Source organism: Acanthochromis polyacanthus, chromosome 6, assembly GCF_021347895.1.
Source record: "Acanthochromis polyacanthus isolate Apoly-LR-REF ecotype Palm Island chromosome 6, KAUST_Apoly_ChrSc, whole genome shotgun sequence".
In the NCBI taxonomy this organism is placed as follows: domain Eukaryota; kingdom Metazoa; phylum Chordata; class Actinopteri; family Pomacentridae; genus Acanthochromis; species Acanthochromis polyacanthus.
In genome coordinates this window covers 18,120,823-18,147,637 of record NC_067118.1, presented here as the reverse complement: position 1 = coordinate 18,147,637, position 26,815 = coordinate 18,120,823, and the positions used below count along the sequence as shown (strand labels likewise).

The window sequence follows — 26,815 nt, the reverse complement described above, 5'->3', positions numbered from 1 at the left end:
GAGGCAGAGCTGTATTTGAAAGCACAAGTGACTAATGAGCTCCTTTAGTTTGCTATTGATTTCACTCTGAATAGAGAAATCTAACCTGGCCAGGTTGGGTGAAACTGAAAGTACTTTGAAGGGTCAGAGTGAAATATGAGACCCAAAAGATCAAAAAAGAAGATGAAGTTTGAAATAATAGGTACAAACAGATGTGGTGCAGAATCTCTAATTAGTCCATTCTCGTCTCTTCTGAAGACACTGTCTTTTTAAAATTCCACTCTGGGAGAACAGATGAATACTTGGAGTTTCTGCAGGATTCTGGCAGCAAACCTGAATCATTTTAATAGCCTTTCTGAAAGATACTGTCAGCCTCAGTCTAAAACTGTTTGATAATTATTAGAAAACATATCATTTGTATCTTTCTATATGTCTATAATGGACACTACAACACCAACTTTACATGTCAAAATCAATGTCCTGAACATGACAAGTGATACTTGGCCTAACTTAAAGTCAACCTCTACATGACTAACTGATAGGTAACAGATGTGGGCAGGAAAGGTCTGGCAGTAACATTAGTGAGTTACATTATGGGAGATGTGGGATGCTACATTTTTGGAGTTTCACCCAATTTATCTTTTTTTTTTTTTTTTAAATTGGTCTTCATTAGTCCCTTCAATTGCTTTTAAATAGGTACTCAAACAATCATAAATTACACACACTGGACACACCAGTCTAGCCCAAAACATAAAAAAAACACAGAAACTCTCCACCACATGGTAACACTCATGACCTTAATGTGAAACACCAAATTCAGATTAAAACTGAATATACTAAAAAAAATAAGGTGATTTTCATCAATGTGCACTTGTCACAATCCGCTCCTCTGTCCTGTCTGTCTCTGTCTGTTTGTCTCCCATCCGCTCTTCTGCCCTGTCTTTCCCCTACAGCTCGGTGCCTGAGTGGAGTCTAGCTCCTCAGCTGACTCCACTCAGGCAATCAACTACCTGCACGGCTCCCGGACAGCTGACGATCATTCACTAACGACTCACCCCTGCAATAAAGACCGGCTCAGCCTTCCACTCCCTGCCAGAGCGTTAAACAAGAACCACGCAGTTCGGTTTGCTCTCTAGCCCCCTTCATGATCGGTTTTGTTAAGTTTCTGCCAACTTCTGACCTTGCTTTCTCCTGCCTCCCTCAGATCAGCTGTCCGGGATCCCACGCCATCCTCCTTCCCCTCCGGCTTCCCCAACAAACCTTCACCAGTTACGCCTGCCTGGACCCCCCACTCCTGCCTGGATCCCTCACTCCTGCCTGGATCCCTCACTCCTGCCTGGATTCCCCACTCCTGCCTGGATCCTCCACTCCTGCCTGGACCCCCCGCTCCTGCCTGGATACCCCACTCCTGCCTGGACCCCCACTCCTGCCTGGAGCCTCACTCCTGCCTGGAACCCCCCTGCTTCTGCTCCCTGGCTTTTCCCACCCACCATTATTCATCCCCTCCAATAAATCCTTTACATCTCCTCTGGTCTTGGAGACGTGGTTCTCTGCTCGGGTCCAACTCGCTCGTTGTATGACAGAACGCTCTGGCCAGACATGGACCCGGAGAACTCGCTGTCAAAGCCGGACTGGCTCACTCCACCCGACATCAGGCAAGTCCACCAAACCTTTCGTCAGCTCACGGTCAAGTACCAGAAGATACTCAGTAAACTCACTGTTTTAACTGGCCAGGTATCCCAGGTAGCCCCCGACCCTGCCCTGTTGGTTCAATACAACCAAGCCTTTCAGGATGTTGCCGCCACTAAGGCACAATTGAACCAAAACATCGCCCTGCTCACTCAAGTTTCCTCATCTGCAGCCCAACCCGCGCCATCTTCCCCCCCACCAGCCCCAGGCCCAGCCAACACCCAGACCCTAACCGACGACACCTCCTCTCCCTTCTGGGGAACCCGACTAGCTCTCAAACCACCATCTAGGAAGCAGCATGTTCCCCGGAGAGGAGACACCCAGTCCCCGCCAATCGTGGAGCCGGTCATTGAACGACCTGGCTGCCTAGGACACCATACCAGGAGGTGCCGTGGCTCCCGCGATCTTGCCCCATCACCGCCCCTCTCTGACCCCCCACCCGTTGTCCACATGTCGTCCATCCTCCTGACCTCGGCTCCCCAGAACCGGACCCCGACCCCGACCTCTGCTCTCCAGAACCGGACCTCCGTTCCTCTCAATCAGACCCAACCCCTAGACACGCCTTGGGACATCTTCTCCTCCTGCGATGAGCACAGCGTTTATTTCAACACGTTATACGAGTTGTGGGAGAAGTGGAGGGAGGATCCCCAAGACGCAACCATAACCCTGGGCCGCAAGCTAGCAGGCCAGCGACCCGGATTAGCCAACCACTTACCTGCTTACATCTGTGACTTCCTGAGTGCTCCTCTGAGCGAGCCGCCTACTGGCTCCCCAAGCAGCCAACCGGGCCCTGTCTCCCTGCCGTCCATAGAACCACCTGCCAAGCGGCCGGGCCGTCGAAGACGTGAGGCCAGGAGGCATCGTGGCGCCCCGCCTCCTGTTTCCGCGGAGGTCGACGACGCCCCGCCTCCTGTTTCCGCGGAGGTCGACGACGCCCCGCCTCCTGTTTCCGCGGAGGTCGACGACGCCCCGCCTCCTGTTTCCGCGGAGGTCGACGACGCCCCGCCTCCTGTTTCCGCGGAGGTCGACGACGCCCCGCCTCCTGTTTCCGCGGAGGTCGACGACGCCCCGCCTCCTGTTTCCGCGGAGGTCGACGACGCCCCGCCTCCTGTTTCCGCGGAGGTCGACGACGCCCCGCCTCCTGTTTCCGCGGGGGTCGACGACGCCCCGCCTCCTGTTTCCGCGGGGGTCGACGACGCCCCGCCTCCTGTTTCCGCGGGGGTCGACGACGCCCCGCCTCCTGTTTCCGCGGGGGTCGACGACGCCCCGCCTCCTGTTTCCGCGGGGGTCGACGACGCCCCGCCTCCTGTTTCCGCGGGGGTCGACGACGCCCCGCCTCCTGTTTCCGCGGGGGTCGACGACGCCCCGCCCTCCTGTTCCGCGGGGGTCGACGACGCCCCGCCTCCTGTTCCCGCGGGGGTCGACGACGCCCCGCCTCCGGTCCCCGCGGAGGTCGACGACGCCCCGCCTCCGGTCCCCGCGGAGGTCGACGACGCCCCGCCTCCGGTCCCCGCGGAGGTCGACGACGCCCCGCCTCCGGTCCCCGCGGAGGTCGACGACGCCCCGCCTCCGGTCCCCGCGGAGGTCGACGACGCCCCGCCTCCGGTCCCCGCGGAGGTCGACGACGCCCCGCCTCCGGTCCCCGCGGAGGTCGACGACGCCCCGCCTCCGGTCCCCGCGGAGGTCGACGACGCCCCGCCTCCGGTCCCCGCGGAGGTCGACGACGCCCCGCCTCCGGTCCCCGCGGAGGTCGACGACGCCCCGCCTCCGGTCCCCGCGGAGGTCGACGACGCCCCGCCTCCGGTCCCGCGGAGGTCGACGACGCCCCGCCTCCGGTCCCCGCGACCTCAGCGGCCTTAGACGGGCATAAGGCCATTCCTGAGCCCCTTAGGAGGCTCCGTGCCTTCCCTTCTGCGCCGCCCCCGGAGGGGCCCCTGGATCCTGCGCCGCCCCCGGAGGGGCCCCTGGATCCTGCGCCGCCCCCGGAGGGGCCCTGGATCCTGCCCCGCCTCCGCTCCCCGAGGAGGCCGTCGACGCCCCGCCTCCGCTCCCTGGAGCCTTCCCCAAGTCCATGAAGAGGCCTTGCGCTTCCCATCCTGCTCCGCCCCCGGAGGACCCACCTCCAACCCAGTTGTTTGTCCGGCCCCCGGCCGCCCGCCGGAGCGGTCCCTCTGCCCTGTCCGGCCCCCGGGCCGCCCGCCGGAGCGGTCCCTCTGCCCTGTCCGGCCCCCGGGCCGCCCGCCGGAGCGGTCCCTCTGCCCTGTCCGGCCCCCGGGCCGCCCGCCGGAGCGGTCCCTCTGCCCTGTCCGGCCCCCGGGCCGCCCGCCGGAGCGGTCCCTCTGCCCTGTCCGGCCCCCGGGCCGCCCGCCGGAGCGGTCCCTCTGCCCTGTCCGGCCCCCGGGCCGCCCGCCGGAGCGGTCCCTCTGCCCTGTCCGGCCCCCGGGCCGCCCGCCGGAGCGGCCCCGCCTGTCTGTCCGGACCCCGGGCCGTCCTCGGAGGAGGACCCTCCGGCGAGTCCGGCTTTGGCCGGCCCCGCCTCCAGGCCCCCTCTGAAGCATGCCCTCCGCCCTGACCTTTCTCAAACCGTCCCGCTTTCGGGCCGTTCCCCAAGACGGACCCACCGGCTTGCCCAGCCTCGACCAGGCCGTCCACCGGAACGGACTCTCTGCCCTGCCCGTCCACGTCCAGTCCGACCCCCAGGCCGTCCACCGGAACGGACTCTCCGTCCTGCCCATCCCCGGCCAGTCCGGCCCACGGTCCGTCCGCCGGAACGGATCCTCCGCCCATCGGAACGGACCCTCAGGCCTACTCATCCCCAGCCAGTCCGGCCCACGGTCCGTCCGCCGGAACGGATCCTCCGCCCATCGGAACGGACCCTCAGGCCTACTCATCCCCAGCCAGTCCGACCCACGGTCCGTCCGCCGGAACGGATCCTCCGCCCATCGGAACGGACCCTCAGGCCTACTCATCCCCAGTCAGTCCGACCCACGGTCCGTCCGCCGGAACGGACCCTCCGCCCATCGGAACGGACCCTCAGGCCTACTCATCCCCAGCCAGTCCGGCCCACGGTCCGCCCGCCGGAACGGACCCTCCGCCGACCGGAACGGACTCATCGGCCCACTCATCCTCAGCCAGTCCGACCCACGGTCCGTCCTCCGGAGAGGACCCTCCGCCCTGTCCATCCCCGGCCTGTCCAGCCTACGGTCCGTCCTCCGGAGAGGACCCTCCGCCCTGTCCATCCCCGGCCTGTCCAGCCTACGGTCCGTCCTCCGGAGCGGACCCTCCGCCCTGTCCATCCCCGGCCTGCCCTGTTCTCAGTTCAGTCCGGTCTAGTCCCCGTCCTGCCCTGTTCTCAGTTCAGTCCGGTCCAGTCCCTGTCCTGCCCTGTTCTCAGTTCAGTCCGGTCCAGTCCTCAGCTTCGATCAGCTCAGTCTCTGTCCAGCTCAGTCCAGTCCAGTCCTTTCCTTCGCTCAGCTCAGTCCAGCCCAGTCCTTTCCTTCGCTCAGCTCAGTCCAGTCCAGTCCTTTCCTTCGCTCAGCTCAGTCCAGTCCAGTCCTTTCCTTCGCTCAGCTCAGTCCAGTCCAGTCCTTTCCTTCGCTCAGCTCAGTCCAGTCCAGTCCTTTCCTTCGCTCAACTCAGTCCAGGCCAGTCCTGCCCTCAGTTCAGTTCAGTCCTGTCCTCAGTCTAGTCTTTAGTCCTGTCCATGTTCATTTCCTCTCCCAGTCCAGTTGTGCCAGGTCCAGTCCCAGCCTTGAGTTTCCTTCAGTCCCTCTCTCGTTTCTCTCCTTCCTGTCCCTCCCGTCCCCCCGTCTTTCCCTCCCTCCCATCCCTCCTGTCGTTTTTCTGCTCTTCCTGTCCTTTTTTGGTTCCTTCCGCTCGGTCTGGTCCCTGTTTGTATGCGTGTCTCTGTCTGCTCCTTGTTTGCCCCGGTGGGTTTGGTTGGGTCCATGGGGCGCCGGGAGGCGCCCGTTGAGGGGGGGGTACTGTCACAATCCGCTCCTCTGTCCTGTCTGTCTCTGTCTGTTTGTCTCCCATCCGCTCTTCTGCCCTGTCTTTCCCCTACAGCTCGGTGCCTGAGTGGAGTCTAGCTCCTCAGCTGACTCCACTCAGGCAATCAACTACCTGCACGGCTCCCGGACAGCTGACGATCATTCACTAACGACTCACCCCTGCAATAAAGACCGGCTCAGCCTTCCACTCCCTGCCAGAGCGTTAAACAAGAACCACGCAGTTCGGTTTGCTCTCTAGCCCCCTTCATGATCGGTTTTGTTAAGTTTCTGCCAACTTCTGACCTTGCTTTCTCCTGCCTCCCTCAGATCAGCTGTCCGGGATCCCACGCCATCCTCCTTCCCCTCCGGCTTCCCCAACAAACCTTCACCAGTTACGCCTGCCTGGACCCCCCACTCCTGCCTGGATCCCTCACTCCTGCCTGGATCCCTCACTCCTGCCTGGATTCCCCACTCCTGCCTGGATTCCCCACTCCTGCCTGGATCCTCCACTCCTGCCTGGACCCCCCGCTCCTGCCTGGATACCCCACTCCTGCCTGGACCCCCACTCCTGCCTGGACCCCCACTCCTGCCTGGAGCCTCACTCCTGCCTGGAACCCCCCTGCTTCTGCTCCCTGGCTTTTCCCACCCACCATTATTCATCCCCTCCAATAAATCCTTTACATCTCCTCTGGTCTTGGAGACGTGGTTCTCTGCTCGGGTCCAACTCGCTCGTTGTATGACAGCACTGAGACATTCTAGTTCTATACATCTGTTCTAATGATAATAATATGAATTAATGCAGCACCTAAACAGAGTTTACAAAAGGCTTCAACAGAGAGAGCAGCAGCAGGATAGCCAGAAGGCCGTACAGCAACAGCACGGCAAAACTAAGACACGGCTAAAATAAGACGACAACAGACACAAACATGCAAAATGTCAATATAAATGGATACAGCTAAGAGACTAATTGGAATAAACCATAACAAAGCACCAAAAGAAGGCATCACAAAAAACAAGTCTATATAAATGGGTTTGAAGAAGTGATTTAAAAGAAGTCACTGATTCTGCGAGCCTTGTCCCCTCAGGCTGGATGTTCTAAAGCTGAGGGCCCCTTTCAATTTAAGAATCCACCTTGAAACAGCACGAGAGGTCACACCTGAGGAGCGAAGGCCGTAAGCTGGCTCTTATTTGTTCTCTCATTACCTATGCATTCACTATATATACCATTATTGCATCTTTTTTCCCCCTGTGTCCTTTCTCTGACTGTCCCTGGTCTCAGAGCTGGATGTTTCTGATCTGTGGTTGCTGTCCCACCAACTAGTTTAAGTCTCCATCATGTCCACTGTGGGATGCTGCTGTTGTCTTTCCTCCAGCCCACTGCTTCCAGCTGCTCATTTCCACCAATCTACTCTGCATCACCCTCACTATACTTGATATGCTCGTCTACAGACTGTTTGCATTTTACCACCAGCTATATATGTAGCATATTTAATGCCAGAGCCTTACACCATAACAGTAAATTTATGAATCCGTTTCAATGTTGGCTTGTTCTGTATATCACTGTCACTCTGTGTTCATGTTCTATGTTTCTCATATCATGCATTTATGCCAATTGTGTGTTATGTGTTTTCTTGGTACCATCAGTCTTCCCACATGAGGTTTCTTCTCATTACAAGGTAGCTTTTTCTTGCCACTGCCACCTTAGGACTTACTCTGGGGCCATTTGGTTTCTGTAAAGTGTCTTGAGACAACCTGAATTGCAATTGGGACTATATAAAGAAAATTGAATTGCATTGAACATGGGGCCAATATTTCTGCTATGTGGCTAGAGGCAGACCCAGAAATACTGTGAAAGTGATCAATAAAATCTAAAGATTACTTCTATAACAAACAGGAAACCAATGTAGGGAATATCGGTGATTTTGGCTACAAAGAAAATACAAAGCAGAGCTGCTGCATTCTGAACCTATTAAAACTGAGAGACTGACTACTGGTTTATGGCAGAAAAAGGGGAATTACAGGATTTGAGTCTGAAGAAAATAAGTACATAAATTATATTTTCAAGGTTGTAGTGTCGGAGCGCTGGATGAATTCTAGGGATGTTAAATCAACATATGATATAATTTTATCTTCACTGCACAGTGTATGTACAGTTCAAAGCATCTATTTGCCATTTTTGGCAAAGATCTCATCTGTAAATACAAACAGCATGTTTCTTAATCCAGCCTGAAATTTGTACATATGTGATTAAAAATAACAAAATGCCCATTTTAGACAACTTGCACACATTTCCGTGCATATGCTCCCACCACCTGTAAATGCGATAATGTGAACAGCTTATTTGCAAATTTGAACATATTTTAAAAAGCCTTTATAGCCGTACCCTTCAAATCTGTCATGAAGCTTCTGTATCTGCTTATTTTCTGGCACGGCTCTTTTCAACATGTTTACTCGCTGTAATTATTTGCCTCATTATCTTCAGTGCTGCGTTCCTGTTTTATTCCTATTTACATCCTCCGTCAGCTGCTGCTGCTGCAAGACCCCGTTTCCTCATAGGGATCATTAAAGTTTCATCATTGGGAAGGACGGATTGGAAGGATAAAAGCATCCATAAAATTCAATCAAACAAGAGCAGCAGAATCGATAGCTGACAAGGTCGCCGTGCTTCTTAAACCAGCCGACACTCACTTGAGCTCCATCCTGCCGTTGACCAAAGCCAGAGAGATGAAGTCCTTCTTGCCGTCCTGGCCGTTGTAGAGTAGGACGCCGGTCATCTCAGAGGCTCTGAACTCCATGGCAATGCGGACTGTGTGGTACGCGCTCATGGTTTGGAAGGCCAAGTACGACTGGCCTCCAAACGATGGGATGAAGTACTTGATCACTGTGGAAGAATGAAGACAAGCCAATCCCGTCATTACTATGTGATTTGCTTTTTTAATGTGCATAATTAAGTGTGAGCGATGGTGGTGTGTCACTGGCTCTTGATGGAAAAACAAGCCTTTCTATCAGTTTATTTTAGGAGGTTTTTTTTTTTTTTTTCAGAATGCTTGATGAGTTTATCAAAAGGAGAAGGCTGAGAAAGAGGAGGACTGGAGTTTTTCACCCACTCTCAAGTCATACACATTCATGTACCCTCTCTCTCTCTCTCTCTCTCACTTTCACACACACGAACCTTTGTTTTTTTTCCCTCTACAATTATGATTATTATCATCCATTTTCTCTCCCGGGCTCCTCTTCTCTCTTTCCATCTGTCTTTCTGTCCATCTCCCTGAGGAGAATGGCAGCTGATGAGCTCCCTCTTTTCTAATGACTTGATTGATCTGAAGGAGGCTCACATGCAGTTTGTGTGTGTGTGAGTGTGTGCATGATTTCATTTCATTTCATTTAGCCATTCTAACTCGAAGACACACACTGATTCTAACCAGCTAATCCCCATCAAAGCAATTAGTGTCAATAAGATACAGCTGCGTGAGGTTGCTCCTCCACTCCCGAATATCCCAAAGTAGGGTAAGAGGGAAGACACAAAAGACTTGTGCTGCTCAAGAAGTTCTTCTCGATTCATGATTTTCTCTGTGGTGCTGATTGGATTCTTTGGGGAACGGCTCAGTGGTTGCTCATTTCTGACATGCTGAACCTGTTTGAATCACTTGAGATGAGTCTGAAGTGCAGCCACCAAGGACGGATGTTGTATCTGACTCAACCTCAACTCTTTGTTGTCAAGTTTTTAAGAAATCCAAAATAAACCCGACACTCTGTCCTGCGCTTCTGTTGGCGTTAACTCACTGAGCTTCACAGAACACAACAGAAGTGAGAACACCCCTGTGCTCCAACAACCTCACACCTTATCACTCAGTCATTGCATTATTTGTAAGAAGAACATTAGAATATTTGCTGTGATTTTAAATTAAAAACAGCTTTCATATGTTATATTAAAAACAGACCCCCAGTAGGAAGTCAATGCAACAAAAGATATTACTGAGATTCAAATCTTTTATTTGTTCAGTATTTCATATGCATGCCTTTATTTTAAAGATATGGAGGGCACCAGGTTTTAGATGTTCTTTCATTCTTTACAGATGTTTTTTTTCAGCTGCTCTTTGCTGGAGGGGTTGTGCTGTTGTACCTTTCTCTGTAAAATATCCCAAATGTCTTCTATTGTGACTCCAGTTGATTCTGATTAGAGTCGTACTCGCTTCTGTGGTATGCGCTATATGGCCCAATTAATCCATATCTGTGCCCACTTTAATTTACATATATACATGTAAATTAATTGCATTTAATTTGCACATATATATATATATTACAGCAAGGATGAAAAGTCATAAACCTTGCTGCCACTAACGGTATCACATTGCACTAACCACAATTACACAAAACTAACGCATGACAGAATAAATAGATTTCATTTTTCCTCTAAGTTTTATTTACTATTAGATGATATTATATTATATTAAATTATATATTTAAGCTTTTTATTCTAATAGTGTGTCTCTCCTGCTTTATTAACACATTAAAGCACTTGAGGACGTGGTTAGCAGTGATTATAGAACAGCTTAAAAGGCATGATTGGCACAATGCAAAATGGAGTGTCTAAAACTCCCCTTGGTGCTGCAAAATCTCTGTAAATGTTAGCCTTTGGTGAAAAAAAAAAACTCTTTGAAATTGCTAATCAGAGCAATGCCAAATTACAGGTAAAGTTTGTTCCAGCTCATTTTCTTAGATGAGTTTTTCAAATAAGCTCAGACTTTGAAACTTTTTGCCTGTATTATATAGGACAGTGGAGACAGGAAAGGTGGGTAGAAGAACGGGGAAATGACACGCAGTAAATGGCCATGGGCTGGATTCAAACCCATGACCGCTGCATCAAGGACCATAGCCTCTGTTTGTAAGTCTGGGGGCCCAGACTTTGAAACTTTTGATTTAAGAATAAGAACAAATAGAATGCTATCCCAACGCATGAAGAAATGGAAAGATTCTGGCTGACTCACCCTTCTCACACACAGAGCCTCCTCGGCCAGCGGGGCACTTGCAGCTGAAGTCGTTGTCCTCGTCCTCGCAGGTGCCCCCGTGGAGGCAGGGGTGGGACTCGCAGGGCTTCTGGGGCTTGTGGTGAGTTCTGCCTCTGACGTGAGCGATGGTAGTGGCTGGAGGCAGCACGGTCGTGGTGGTGGTGGTGGCGGCGGCAGCGGTGGCGGGGCGTGGCGTGGTGACCGGCGCCAAGGTGGTGGTGGTGCGTCTACTGCTGGAGGGCCTGCGGGTGGTGCCTGGTGGGCGGCGGGTGATGTAAGGGGAGGTTGGCGGAGGCCTGGTGGTGGTGGTGGTGGAGAGGGCCGCGGTGGTGGCTGACTCCGTGGTTGTCATGGTGGTGGTGGTGAAGATGGGGATGGTGGACATTCCTGTCAACAGAGTCGTGGAAAACAATGGAGAACGGGAAAAGAAAAAGAGACGTTAAAGTATGTTGAGCCTGCGGTCCTGAGATTTCCCATTCAAGACCCATAAAACCTTTGATAAATCACCTCATGAATAACTTAAAACCCCCTTTCATTTTTATTAATCCCCACACACTCCTGTTAAGTCCACACTGCATTACCATAATTGGTGAAGCGAATATTCTCGTCCTCTGGCTTCTTCACGGAGATGCTGGTGTCTTTGGAGGCCTTTAACTGCTTCAGCAGGGCTCCAACGATGTCGTCCACGGTGTAGCTGGTGTCTACAACAAACAAGAGGTAAAGCCACTCAGGGCAAAGCCTCAGAGGAGCACTCCAAAGCAAATACAGGGCTCAAGCTTCTTTAATGCCACAATGGATATATCAGACAGCCATGTGGATGACAGGTGGAGCGTCTCTACGGACCATTTGTCCTCCAACCATAGCTTGTCCGGCTTTTTTTCCAGATGAATCGCTCTCATAACACTCGCCACAGATGTTTGGTTTACAGGCCATAGAGGAGCACCTCATAACTGCACCCGTCGCCCCATGTGAAGGGTATGAAGGACGCTAAATGATACTCGTAAAAAATAGAAAAACATAAAAGAGGAAGGGAAGGAGGAGGCTGGCGCTTGGTTAGTATAAAAGCAGTGCAAATGAATAGTTGTGGGATATCAACCCAGTAATCTTGAGATAAATATGTATTCTTACAAACCTTTGCCTAATGATGAAAATTCAGCACTTAGAACGGGTGGAAATGAATCAGAACTGTGCTTACAGCTGTTTTAGCACTGAAAACAAACCTTCAAGAAATTAGGAAAACCGCAGCAATCCCCTTTTCGTTGTCCAGTGATTGACAGCATACTAAAACAGCGGCCAGCAGGTTCCTGTACCCGTCTGAATTTTGTTGGGCACACTTCTAATTTTCTCATTGTCACACACTGTACTTTAACCATTCAGGAGCACAAGCCAACAGTCTCACTGGCACAAACACTGAAATTATTTCTCCTGGCTCTGAGGAACAAAAAATACTTCACTGAAAGTCTAATCAAAGGAAAAAAACCTTCTCATGGTCTAGTGCTTTATCTTTAAAAAAAAAAATTAATAAACAGGCAAGCAAAAGATTAAGTTGGCACTGAACAGAACATTTAAAATAAAACATTCAGTGCTTCACAATATCATGAGCCAAATAAAAAATAAGTAGAAAGCACTCAGACAGCACATGCCAAGGATGCACAATCCTCTAAATGCGATATTTTAAAAATGGAAATGTTTAGTTAAGTTTTTAACCTACATTCAGATGATTTTTGGGCTGAAATCCTGCAAACGGATCAACTGTCAAAAGTTTCACTAAGTTATTTAAATGAGTCTATGCCCCCTACTTCATATTTAAGTTTCCATGATGATTATGTGCAGACACCAGTAGACTGCTACTGTGAAACCGCTTTGAAAACAAATTTTGTGAAGCAGGCCACATCTACACAAGCTTAGAAGTTGGAAAGTGGAATATTAAAAATAAGTTGAATTTAGTGAAGATTGGAACTTAGAGAGAAAAAAAGTTGTTGAAACTTTAAAGAAATTGATCTGTGTGGGACTAATTAAACTAGGACGGATTCATATTTGCCTTACTTGCAGTCCGAAAGTAATAAATGATAAATGAAATGTACTTTAAAAGGTGATACGGTGGCTTATTCGGCATTAAAAAAGTAGGTCTTCTTTGGCCAAGGGCTTGAATTATTTCCCAGTTTCTTTTAAATCTGTTAGGTATTCTTTGACACATCTTGCTTGTTAAAAGACAAACAGAGCAAGTAATATATATATATATATATATATATATATATGCTCTCATCAAAAATCTCTCACCTGGTTTGAAGTGGGCCTCAACAAAGGCCAGGATGGAGTTGCTGGGTGCGAGGTTACGGACACGAACGCTCATAAAATCTTTGTGCACCTCCGACTTCCTGAACAACTCGTTGAGCTGATGAAGGGAGAGAGAGAAGAGATGATAAATGAAAGCGGTAATGAGCTCCACACTATCATAGCAGCGAGTCCAATTCCTGAAGAAGGAAGAAAGACTGCTGCTCAAATCAGGGTGCAGAGAAGAAACCCACTGGGTGTCGGTGCATAAACTGACATTTAGCTGCTACTGTGGCATTAATTATATGGACAAGTTTTCAGGAGGAGCTGAGATAAATGCTGCGCTACCCTGACATTCTGATTGGCTTTGCTTCTGATGCTTCTGCCGAGTGCATGTTGTTGCAGCCTGAAGAGCTCCGTAAGGAGGCTAGACTAAAGTGTGTTTTAATCCAGCTGTGATATTGCAGTGGTGAGACTGAAGTTGCCTTTAGTCCCAAATCTGGGCCAACATTTTACCCTAAAATTTTGCCATTTTTTTTAATGAGAACTCAGTGTTTCCCCGTGATTCTGTCCTTGTCAACGTGGAGGAGGATTAATTGCATTCACACAATCAGCAAAAAGCGACAACAGGAAAATCCTCAACATTGTCCTTTTTCAGCTGCCGGTTAAAATCACTGGAGCGACAGGGCCTGATAACCCACTTCAGCGCAGCATCCTCTGAGTGGCCACTTCTATTGTTTCCAGTGAGTGCTCCTCCACAAGCCACATCTGCATCTCTGGCGTTTTACTAAAGCTACCATTGTTCACAAAATGACATTTCTTTAAAAGAGACATATTCAGAGTGAACCCTTGTGGAGAAATACACTACTGTTCAAAAGTTTGGGGTCAGCCACACAATTTCACGTTTTCCAATACAACTCACACTTTTATTCACATGCTAACATAATTGCACAAGGGTTTTCTAATCATCGGTGAGCCTTTCAACACCATTAGCTAACACAATGTAGCATTAGATCACAGGAGTGATGGTTGCTGGAAATGTTTCTCTGTACGTCTGTGTAGATATTCTATTAAAAATCAGCTGTTTATAGCGAGAATAGTCATGTACCACATTAACAATGTCTAGACTGTATTTCTGATTTATTTAATGCTATCTTCATTGAAAAAAAAGTTTTTCTTTCAAAAATGAGAACATTTCCAAGTGACCCCAAACTTTTGAACAGCTGCATAACCTTAATGCCTGTGTTTCACATTCTGTCTACAGAGGAGTTCTCAGACTCTAACGAAGCTGCTGATTTGGTCAGAGAGACTAATGACTCAGTAGACTTTGTTAAGCTTCAGAATTTAGGGACCGTTTCCTTCATGAACTGAATGTGTCTAATTTGTGGGCTGAGGTGTGACAGCAAAGTAGAAAAATAAAATCCTCCAAAGCTGGCTTAGGGATGAAAATCACAGCGGACACACCGACTTAGAAACCTCCCGATTTTTCGTCGCTCTGCTTTCTTTCGAATGTCCTAATTTGTCTACTAATCATAACAAGTTGCCACGGTGTCAAAGAAATGTCCCGTAGCTTGATTGTTTTGCTGCGGTATATCTGTGGAGGTGCTTTGGTGTCTGTGGCTGCATGTATGTGCTCAGAGGGTGTGCTGGAAGATGAAGAAGGGGTGCTTGCTGTCAAGTGGCACACCAGGCTTCAGAGACACACAGGCTGAGAGCACTAACGAGCACACATGCACACACAAATCGCTGTAAGGTAGCAGATTAGGTCCCAGTGGGAGCTGGTGACACTGATTCAACAGCTGGTACACGTGCACTGTGTCGGCAAACACACACAAGTTCCCATTTCGTTAGAGGAGTGAGGCCCTGGCTTGACAACAGAGACATTTGTTCAAAGATCTGAGAAAACGGACAGCGGAGAACCTCAACCAGGGTAAACCACAAGAGCCAAGCTGTGATTACTGCACAGGCTCTGTGCCTGACCGGGCTTTGGCTTGCTAACAGCAAACTGGCATCATGGCCATCCAAACTTAGGAGCCTCGTATCCAGAAGAAGGGCTTGATTTTTCAAATAGCTGAAAAGTCTTAATTAATCTCACATGAGAAGCTGCTTGCGAATGTGGAGTGTTTGGCAAGCAATCGACAAATTAGTCTTTGTACAAGTCCGCAGAGAGCCGTTAGCTATTTTATGGTTGTCTTATTAAGCTTAAACAGTTTCTCTCCGTGCAAACTCAGCCCTAATTCTTTGAATTCTTAATCAAACAGCAGTACATCTATCAGGATTGTTTTAGTCTTGACATCATCCGAATTCTTATTTCAAAGCTAACCCTCTGAACCCCAAGCAGTTTATTTGCTCCATTTTTACTCTTTACTGTGAGTTCATTTTTTCACTTCATTATAAAGTCCTGCACCTCTACGGAAACAGAACACCCGTACCTAGAACCAGCCAAAACTTAGAAATGTCTTCTGTGCAATATGGCACAGTTTCAAGCCATACATCTCAGAGAATTTTATTCATTTCATTATTTATTCTATAAAAAAACTGGAATCAACATGCAAAACATTTTTCCAAGTGTCCATGTGTATTGCTAATCCTGGAAAAAATAGTGGCTCCATATACTCTAGATATTCAAATACTTAATGTGCAATCTGATGCTCCTCTCTGTCCTGTGTAAACACAGCCTACAGTTCAGCCAAATAGTTCTTGAATTTTTGTCATGTGACTGTCTGAGTCACCAATGGCTTCAAGGTTACTCCAAGTAGGGCAGAATTTGCTCTTTTTCATAGAATGTGGATAGAACAAACGGTTTATACTTTGCACCTTTTAAATGAGGTATGTAAAATAAAGTATTTTAAATAGCACAATTTTAAGCTTACTCTTGCTTAACTTTTCTGGATGAAGAGGATGAGATACAGATGAGTAGTTCAAGGACTTATCTGTAACATGAGTTGAAAATCTGATGTTTTTCAAGCTTGTGGTCATTTTTAAAATATAGCAAGCCTTCCTTAACTTGCTGTCGGGTTTTAGGATCCAGGGAGTTAATTTTTGTGAAAAAGTAAATACTGACTTAAAAATATTGTTGAAAAAAATAAAAAAAAGGTGAAATGACTATTACAAAGCAATGAAACAACAATGGACCATGACTGTGTGAAAAGTCTTATTTTCTTTTGATCTACGTGCCTGGATAAAAAAAAAAAAAAAAAAAAAAAGTGGTATTCAATCACTCTGCATATTCCTTTCTACAGATTACCTCATGTAACAGATTGCCAATATTCCCCTTTTATTAAAAATCAAATATCAGCCAGGCGATGCTGTCTCCCTCTGATATGATGCATGTTCCTCCCTGACCGCAGCCAGCAAATATGTTTTTTATCATTGTTATTTTTCTATCAGATGTCAGACCAGAGAAAGCACTTCAGCTCAGCGTGGCACAATATTACTCAGCAGCTTCGGGGGTGTCAAGTCTGAAAAACGTGCACCGAAACCTGCCTGAAGGAGCTGAAAGAATTTGATTTGTCTCTGTTGGTGAAGAGTTTTATTGTGTCATGATGCTTTGGATGTTGTTTCCAAAGCTTTTCCACTCTTGACAAGAACCCTCATGGGAAAACACCAATTTGCAACGAGACTATCTAAATGTACAGTGGACACAGTCACAACTGTCAGATGAGCCAGCTGCAGTAATGCAGCATTAATTGACTTTTTTGGGACACATGACGAAAGTAGAACAAACTGAATACACGGAATATGGCACTTTCTAATTTAAGAATCAATATGCACTCGACGTTTAGCTATGTTTTGATCTCCACTAAGCACAGGGCATTTGTGAAGGGTTTTTGTGGACAGCTGTTTGCTAAAAATGTCTAAAAGAGAGTGCAGCAATTCTGTGTTTGCCTCAAGCATCATCCTTCTCATTACACACTCATTTAAATGCGTTGTTAATATAGACAAGATTTCAGGTTTTAGAAACTTTACCCTCTCTGAACTCTAAGCAGCGTCTGGCCGTTTTTGGCGAGTGTCGCATTTTTACTTAGTCTGGGCTCATTTTATACTGCAATAAAAAGTCCTGCACCTCTATGGAAACAGCACAGCAATGGCTAGAAGTAGAGAGAACTCAGACATGTCTTATGTGCAGTATGAGGCAGTTAAAATGCCACAAACCAATAAAAAACTGATCAAATAAAGTGTCTTTGATTATTTTACAACACCTGAAATCACCAAGTACATTTTTTCAAATGAAAAAAACGGTTAACTCTACAAAACAGAAATATTTGCGACTCACCTTTTCACATTTCTTTCCATCGGCTCAACAGTTGAGCCCAGTTCAGCCACAATCAAAGTCTTAGAACTTGGTCGCAGCAAAACCACTAACTGCTTCAAAGTTCAGCCAATAAGCACAGATTTATTTATGTATTTTTTGAAGAATCTGGTTAGCGCAAATTATCTGTATTTGGTCAATTTTGTAGAATGCGTCATTTTGAAGAACACCATGGTTCTGAGCTGTTTTACCAGTTTCTGTCCCTGATAAACAGTGTCATTTTGGAAAATTTCTAAAAGATAACATGCCTTCAAACCTGGCAGTGTGTTTTTGGGTTCAGAAGGCAAAGACTGTCAGCAGAAATCAATGCTGAAATATACTGTCCAGGAGAATCATGCTGCCTTGACTGATTCAATGATATTTTTCATATAAAGGTAGAACTCACAGCGCTCTCTATGCTGCGGGCTGTCTCTCCAAACAGCTCTGACTTCGGGTCCTCCATCTCTGGTGTGTAGAAAATCTCCTGGCCCTCCACCTGGTCCAGATGCAGGAAACCGCTGAACTTCATGGTGGCTGGAAGAAAAGAAAAGGGAAGAAGATGTGAGAGGGAAACGGCACAGCTCAACCCTTCTGTCTTCTACCGCTCAGTTCCCGCTGCCGTCACACAGTGCTCGTTTTGGGATTGTGCCAGTTTGGTGTTAGTGATGGATCGTGTGTGTTTGACAAGGTCAGGTTAGTGAGTGTGTTGCTGACTGCGTGGGGGTTTGAAAGGGGCTGGAGTTTGGAAGTTGTGGTGGTGGAAAAGGTGGACTGTGAAATATGAGAGAAGAAAGGAAGGAACAGAAAAAGGGGAAGGACTGAAGGGAATTTGGAAAAATGGGCCAGTTTTACCAGACGGAGACTCGTCCCAAAAGCTGACCGTGGCATGGTGGGCTGGGTAAAAAGACAACAAGTTAGACTGACACACAAATACACACAAAACCCCCCCCACAACACATACGCTACGGAGGAAACAGCCCACAGGCACTCTGAAAAGTGCCTTCTTCAGCAAACACAGAGCCTCCCTGTGCGACCTTGGGGGTTATGTTGTCCAGCATCTATCAACTCCCTATACGGTTTCTTCACACTGCTGCCAGAGAGGAGAGGCTTGAAATAAAGCTCAAAGTCGAGGGGATTTTTGACTCTGTGTGTGTGTGTGTGTGTGTGTGTGTGTGTGTGTGTGTGTGTGTGTGTGTGTGTGTGTGTGTGTGTGTGTGTGTGTGTGTGTGTGTGTGTGTGTGTGTGTACGGCGAAGAAGGAAGGAGCATGTGAGGAGGCGCTGATGCCGGGCTTCCACGCCGCTCGTAATCAGCAGAACAAATTGCCCAAATCAATCATGGCTGCCCCTGCCTGAGCAATGCAAGGGAGGATGGGAAGAGCACTTGTATGATTATCGTGAAAGATAGTCGTAATTGTCTCCTTAATGCCGCCAGACCGATGACTGACACAGCATGGTTAAAACTGCATGAAAAGGACAGCAGACACTACTGACACACACTCGCCCGGCCCTCTTGCCTTCCCTCGGTTCCCCCCCTCGTCTTTACAGTACTTTCACGGGCAGCACACATCGATTCAGATGTGACGGCAGCTATAAAATAGAGGCAAATGGGCGAAGTCTGGCCGATAGCGAGAGGGCGAAGAAAAGCAAGAGAGGGGACAGAGAGAGAGAGAGACCTGACTTTTAATTTGCAAGGAAGACAAACATCAGAGAGGGTGATTTTCCAGCCCACTGCCATGACGGATGTAAAGAGAGAGAGAGAAAGAGAGTGATAAAAGGCGGGATGGTGCTATTTGACCATCAACTTCTAGTGAACTGTAAAATGTAATGGATTTGTCAGACTTCCCCTGGCATATGGAAGAGTTTACAGTATCTGGAGCTTAGTGTGCCATTAACATTCACACAAGCATTTACTGGTCATTATCTTTGATGTCGTATGAATATGATATTGCCTTGTTTAAACGTAACATATGGAGAGCTTGTAGTGATTTTTTAATTAACGGAATCTGGGCAAATAAACCCAAAACTCTCTCTATGGTTGACACTGTTAAAGGTAAAATACACACCTTCTCAACTAAGGTCTGACATCCACTGTGAAGCTTTACAACACAGTACTCAAAGAGCGTCATAAATGTCCTTGAGTGTGTGAATGTGTGGATGAAACTGCAGCATTTGATGCCTCAATAAAAGAGGAAAAATGAACAATCAGACCTTTTGGGTTGTGAGACAGCCGGGCGAGTGTCAATACACTGGATGGTACAATGAAACGGTATCCGACGCACGAGGCGTGCACGTGTCATTTCACTACTAATGAGTGGAAGATCAGCTGAGCCCTTCTCAGGAGAAAAAAGCAAATTGATCAGCCTGTCGCGCTGCCGGCTTTTATTGGTAACACTTGAGCTGAATGAAGTATCGATCGCGGGTGTGCTGTCGTTGTTAGCCTAGATAAATATTTACAGGCTTTAGCAGATTTCTAACAGTTCTCTTGCAGCCAAAGCCTGCTTCCATTGTCGCCTGGATTTCACGCCAAATGTCACCAAATTCAACATCAACAGAACATTCCATATTTCACCTCTGTTTGGCTATAAGCCCCAGAGTAAGAAGAGTGTTCGAAGGCCAAAGGTAGCCTCATATCTTCAGATTATGTGGCAGTAAACCCTGCTGGTTTATTGGAGGGCTATGGGACCTTCAGCAAGTCAGAAATGTAACTCCATGCACTAATTTGTAGCTTCAGCTCTTTCAAGTCTTGACCTAGAGCTCCCGCGGGAGCCCGAGAGAATCCCTCTTTTCACTATCAGTCAGAAGACTACTATTGCTAGGGCAAATAGAGAGCAGATTTCAACTGTGGGATGAAGGGAGAGAGAGACAGAGAAGCAAAAGGGAGAAAGAAGGCCTTTATGAAGCAAGTGTGGCAGAAGGCACTGATTGGTACAACATCGCTAGTCGGCCTCTCGCAGTCTCTTAACTCTCTCTCCGCTCAACTCCAGAGAGAAATCAACTGATGCAAGACTGGATTGAGATTGACTGAGGTTGATGGAGAGAAAAGAGTGAGATATAGCTCAAGAGGGAGCTGCGAAACAGTGTCTGATAAAGACAAGAATATGTGCGTGTGTGGATAAAGGAATAGATGGGAGATTAAAAGAATAGGGAAGAGGCTGAAGGGGACAGCAAGAGCAAGAATAGAGACACTGATGGTTATTTATAAAGCAAAGCACAGGGGCCCTAAAATATGATGCTGCATCAAACCAAACTTCATTCAAAAATGTCGAGAAAAACTAAAGACGATAAAACTCATTGGGAATCTGGCAAGGTATGACTAATATCAGTGTCGACTGAGGTGTTGCCACATTCATAAACATGGTTACCTAGAGTCGGACTTACATTTTCACTGTTTTCGTATTTTTTAAGAAATTCTGCCACCTGCCAGTGAGATCATTCATATATGAGGTGGGTGATTCATGAAAGCTTTGCTGCAGAAAAAAACACCACCTGTTTAAGGCGAATGGCTCAACACCATTGTTTCTATAGCAGACATTAAAAATGAATAGAGATTGTGTTCATTCACTGCACATCAACAAAAGAAGAATATAAAATAAAATAGGTGGAAAGAATTAACCCTCTGAACCAAAAAAAAACACAAATGGTCTGAAAAATATGCCAAAAGAAGACAAAAGAACCACTCCCCGCAGAAATCTTTACCAAATCTGTGGATTCAGACAATAAGCAGCATCACACAACATCTAATCACTTGGTCCTTGAGTCATTTCTGACCTTCCCTGAAAATTTCATCCAAATCCATTAGTCTGTTTTTGAGTAATGTTGCAAACAGACAGACAGATGGACAAACGTATGCCGATCGTACATAACTCCGCTGTGTTCACTGGTGGAGTAAAAGAGAAAACTTCAAATTTTGTGCCCCTTGCTGCTCATGTGAAGACATTAGGGGCCAACAGTCACATAACAAAAATTCAGGGACTTTAGTTTGCAGAGTTAACACTTCTCCAGTATCAGTAATCCATGTGTGCACATGGAAAAATGTTGTACATGTAATTTTTTAAATTAGTTTGTTTTTTAACTTAGTAAGACAGTTAAAAGAAATGTAACTTCATTTCTACATTACTTTATAATTTACACCTCACAATGGTGTACAGTTTAACGGTATACTGCACTGAAGTGATTTTTGAGTTCTCTTCACCTCTGGCCATTGCGTAGTTGGTTTGCTCTCTCCACAGAGGTGCTGGATTTTACATTGCAGTGAGAAATGATCCCATAGTTCAGAGTTCAGAGGGTTAATTGATAAAAACAACTAACTGATTTGGTGCATTTGATGTCAGCTCTTAACAGTGAAACATTTTGGACATTAATGTCCCATTAGCAAGAAAGCCTGGTTTAAAATCTCAATTTTGTTTGCAAAAACACAAATTGACAGAAATACTGCGATACATAAATGTTAAATACCCCTATGCAAATCAGAGTTCTACAGATATATACACTATTCCGGTTTGAGCTAATTTACACAAACAGACTTTTCCCATAAGCCCAAGACAGCAGAGCAGGGATTGAATTCTGGGGCCAAACACTGCAAAATGAGGCAAACAGAGGACGGTGTAGCGTTGTTTAGGCAGCAGAGCTTAAAGCTAAAAAATAGTTTTGGTGTGTTAAATACTTTTTGTAGACCAAACAATCATTCGACTAATGACAAAAATAAAGTATAATTGTTAGATTTAGCCCTATATATTTAATAAAAAATGGTCTGAAAGTGTAAGATTCTTGAAAAATGCACAGATTTCTGTCAATCGAGGTTACACAGTCTAATTAGCTTCACTGTACACATATTGATCATGTGCAGTCACCCCCAAAGGCTCATTTTGCTAAAAATTCATTTGATATTAAAATTTGCTTAAATCTCAAAGTGTTCAAATTGTAACTCCCTTGCTGTAGCAATACTAAAGCGCTTAGGATAAAAGTGCTATATAAATACAACCATTTACCATTTAATACTACTTACGAAAGAATGATAAATCCCGGGAACCTGATTCAAATTTTCTGAAAGACCAGTGACAGAAACCCTCAATAAGAGCAGAGCTTCAGAAGAACAGGCATCAACAGACAGCGGACAAAGATGCAAACAAGGAAGGACGGTGAAATATGTAGGTAATTAGAGAGAAAAGGTTTTCGGAAGGGACATTTTGACTTACAGGGACAGTTGGTGCCCTCTGGAGTGCTGGACGGTGTCTTGCCGTCGGGACAGCAGCCGAACTCTGTGTTGTCACAGGATGATCTGACCACGACTGTGGGTTCAGTGGTGCTGGCCGGCACAGGACCTGGAGGTGATACACAGGGGCTCACAATAAGCTTCGGAAAATTCATATATTCAAGCCACTTTGTCTCTAAAAGCCAGGAGAGAGCCATTTTTAAAACACACATTTAGTGTTTCTACAGTCAAAACCTACAACTTCATTTGTTAGTTCCCTTTGTGCTCCTGCTTCTCCAAATGTCTGTGTGTTTTCAGTCAGCTGACCAGTGATTGGACGTTAATAGAGGCATCTGTCAGGAGTGATTATATGACATTTTCATGGGAACTGATTTTACACCTGGAACTCATTTTTTCAGGCAGAGAACACTTAATGGGCACTGTTGCCAGTCATGTCACACACAGAGCACTATAAATGATGGGGGGATGTGATAAGTGCTCGCCGATTGCTGCCGCCGATTGGCTGGCAGTTACCTTGAAGGCTTCCCAGGAGGAAAAAACATACAGTCGCGTTGCCGTTACTGTCCCTGTATATCTGGCTATCTTGGGACATAAAAGACATGAAAGTGGCTGGGCGTTCTCTATCTGAAGGATGAGAATGTGTTACAGCAGCCAGCCGCCATTCTCTATAATGATGCTGCTGGTGCAGGGGGAGTCTGGGCAGAAGCGGGGCAGTTTATGGTTGCACAGAGATTAGAAATAATCGGGAGGGGGCAAACAACTAGCGGCTAAACAAGTCGTAAAGACGTCAGAGGCGAGGGATGTCCTGCTCAAGGACTCGCGGTCAAACGATGTGAAGAGAGGGAGGAGGAAGAGGAGGGAGGGAGGAAGGAGAGATGGAGGGGATAAGGCTGGGGTTTATGGGGCATCTGTTGGCATGTGGTCTGCAGATTTACAGATGCTGGGCTGAAGAGGAGAGTGCTGGTGGGGGAAATAGGGCAGTCCACAACAGCAGAGGGACATTATGTGACTCCAGTGGGAGCTGTCGAATAAATACACACACACACACACACACACACACACACACACACACACACACACACACACACACACACACACACACACACACACACACACACACACACGAGTGCAGATTTCAAAAGAGCAAGGATACAAAAATGTGCAAACATACACCTCTGACCTACTCACATTTATACACTCAGACAGTGATATGTGCACTCTGAATTGGACAAACTCAGTGATATGAGAAAAAAGAGATAACACACACACACACACACACACAGAAACACAGACAAGACGTTAACATACACACAAATTCACAAGGCCGTCTGGCATACACACATCCACTACTTATAAAGAAAGATAGATTAGTTCAGTTTTTAATATACATGTTGAAATTTGAACTGTAAAAAATCCTTATCTGCCTAATCACAGACTGATGCATACGCACACACAACGCAAAAAAACATCCAGGCATGCTTGGGTTCACATTCATTCACACAGTCACACATATACCCACAGTCACAAGACACCGGGTCTCCTTTGCAGACAGGCTACATGCTCCTCGCGTCCCCGAGCACTGTGGTCAGCCTCTGACAAGAGAATAAATCTAAAACCCGGGAGACGGAGCGGAAGGGGTGGGGGCGGAGAGGAAGAGCTGAGGAAGAGCACATTGGGGCTGCGCTGCTCCATCAATCCTACCCTGTTTCTGCAAGCTGTCAGACGAAGTGGATGGATGGATGGATGGATAGATGGACGGAAGGCAAGATAAAAAAATGGCAGCGGCCCTGTAGCCGCCGCTCGCTGTTACAGTCAGCAGGACATGTCGAGAAAGATTTCAGACTGCTTCTGCAAACACTCGCACCTCAACCTCACAGTCACATCATCCTGTCAAGACAGGCTCCAGAGATCCAAAGATGCGGGCCAATAGTTTCATCTATCTGGCCTGCCGAGAGTGTATTTTACAGAGCTTGGGTTTGTTTTGTTAGGTGTGGAGAGCAGATGCGCTGGTGGAATGGGAGAAAAAGGCATAGGTGTTGTAGCAACAGCCAACCATGCAAATACATTCTTTTCTGTCTAAAACTCTGATGCTTTGATGTGCATCGATCAGGCATAACATTTTGACCACTGACAGGTGACGTAAACAACACTGATCATCTCTTCATCATGGCACCTGTTACAGTGGGTTGGATATATTAGGCAGCAAATGAACACTTTGAGCTCAAAGTTGAAGCAAGAAACAAACAAAACTGCAGCTCTTGTGAGTTGTTCCTGGTCTGCAGGGGTCAGTATCTATCAAAAGTGGTCCAAGGAAGGAACAGTGGTGAACCGGTGACAGGGTCCTGGCCGGCCAAGGCTCATTGATGCACATTGGCAGTGAAGGCTGACCCATGTGGTCCGATCCAACAGATGAGCTACTGTTGCTCAAATCACTGAAGAAGTTAATGCTAGTTCTGATAGAAAGATGTCAACATGTACACTGCATCACAGTTTGTTGCATATGGGGATGCACAGCTGCAGAGCAGTCAGGCAATGCACCAACAATGGACAAGGTGACCTGGCCTGATCAATCATGTTTACTTATATATCATGTAGATGGTTGGCTGCGTCGCTTACCCTGGGAACAGATGACACCAGGATGCACTATGGGAAGAAGGCAAGCTGGCGGAGGCGGTGTGATGTTTTGGGCAATGTTCTGCTGGGAAACCTTGGGTCCTGCCATCCATGTGGATGTTACTTTGACATGTACCACCTACCTAGGCATTGTTGCAGACCATGTATACCCTTTCATGAAAACGGTATTCTGTGATGGCTCTCAATCCAATTGAACATCTGTGGGATGTGCTGGACAAACAAGTCCGATTAACAGAGACCCCACCTCACAACGTACAGGACATAAAGGATCTCTTGCTAACATCTTGGTGCCAGATACGTACCACAGCACACCTTCAGGGGTGTAGTGGAGTCCATGCCCCGACAGGTCAGGGCTGTTTAGGCAACAAAAGGGGGACTAACACAATATCAGTCAGGTGGTCATAATGCTATGCCTCATCAGTGTACATCTTATGCAAGTTGAAATGACATTAACAGCATCTGTTTACAAAGATTTCTCTTCTCTTCCTGCCTGGCATTGACATTTGTCTCCTCAAAAGCAATTTCCATACAAATATATAACCTGTGCCCATTTTTAATTTCAAATTAACAGGTGATGGCATGAATGTGTTATGATGTAGGCTAAGAGACCATGAGTTTGTTCAACCCCTCCTTGAACCAAGAGACCCACCCACACACCCCTCAAAGCTGTATGGATAATGAAGTGAAAGAGCAGGGATTTACCGACAGGCTCCTCTGACCCACTGGCCTCTGGGGGGACGCCACTACCCGCTTCTTCTTCCCGCTCCTCCTCTTCTTCAGTCTGGTCGTCCCCGCTTGGCTCCCCGCTGCCTGAACCCTCAAAAGAGGATGCGGCAGTGGAGGGGGCAGGACTGCTGCGAGGCGATGGGGTGGTGGTGGTGGCGGCGGCAACGGTGGGCTGCGGTGCCTGAGGCTGAGTGTGAATGAAGTGGCGGGAGTTTACTCGGTTGTGGATGGGGGTGGAATAGGGGGTGGTGGTCGGAGGCTGGTCGACGGTCTCTGGCGGGGTGGTCCTCGGAGGCGGGATACCCCACACCTTATTAGTGTGAAAGGGGGCGGCGGTGGTGATGGTGGCGGCAACGGTTGAGCTGGGGATGGTGGCAGGTGGGTTGGGGGTGGGTCGTTCTGCCGGCTCGATGATGGTTTCTGGCGGAGGGAAGGGGAGGAAGCAAGGAATGGATGAATGACTGAGCAAAGATGGAAATGTTTGATTTTGCTTCACCTGACGCCAGCAGAACCTCACAAATCACACCAAAGGAAATGAAAACATCATTAGCCAATAAAGCATCACAAAGCCACTTTATGGTTATTACAACCTACTGCTGGCAATAACTTTCTTATCTCGGCATTTACTGAATGATAATAGCCCTGGTAATCATCTAACTCATCTCCCTGACCCTCAACAATGCCATTAAGAAATTACATTGAAAAGAATGCACACAAATTTATATGCAGGCTTTTATTTGTAAAAGCTACCTGAATAAAAACCCTTCAATGGATGAGATGTCAGCAATTTTTATTTCACAAGTCTTAGGAGTGAATATGGAATATGTTGAATGTCGATGGCAACTGCTTTCAGACTTGCACTGATTATATGTTTTGCCTTCAGATGAGTTCTGTTTCCCGGGTTAAACCACTCCAGTTGGTGTCAATACATTGTGTGTAATGTGCTTGTGTACACATGTGGCATCTATTTGCGCTCACAATATGCATGTTTGTGTGTCGCATGCATGCTGT

The 26,815-nt window shown here is 47.4% G+C and overlaps 1 protein-coding gene across 1 annotated transcript in view; it reads right to left on the bottom strand.

The window, feature by feature from the left end:
- Positions 1-26,815, bottom strand: part of agrn (agrin) — a 331,672-nt gene that overhangs the window by 27,928 nt on the left and 276,929 nt on the right. The window contains 7 exon segments of the mRNA XM_051950218.1: positions 8,346-8,538; positions 10,646-11,053; positions 11,248-11,367; positions 12,947-13,061; positions 17,638-17,765; positions 22,428-22,553; positions 25,781-26,224. Of these exon segments, the coding sequence (XP_051806178.1) occupies positions 8,346-8,538; positions 10,646-11,053; positions 11,248-11,367; positions 12,947-13,061; positions 17,638-17,765; positions 22,428-22,553; positions 25,781-26,224 (1,534 nt within the window).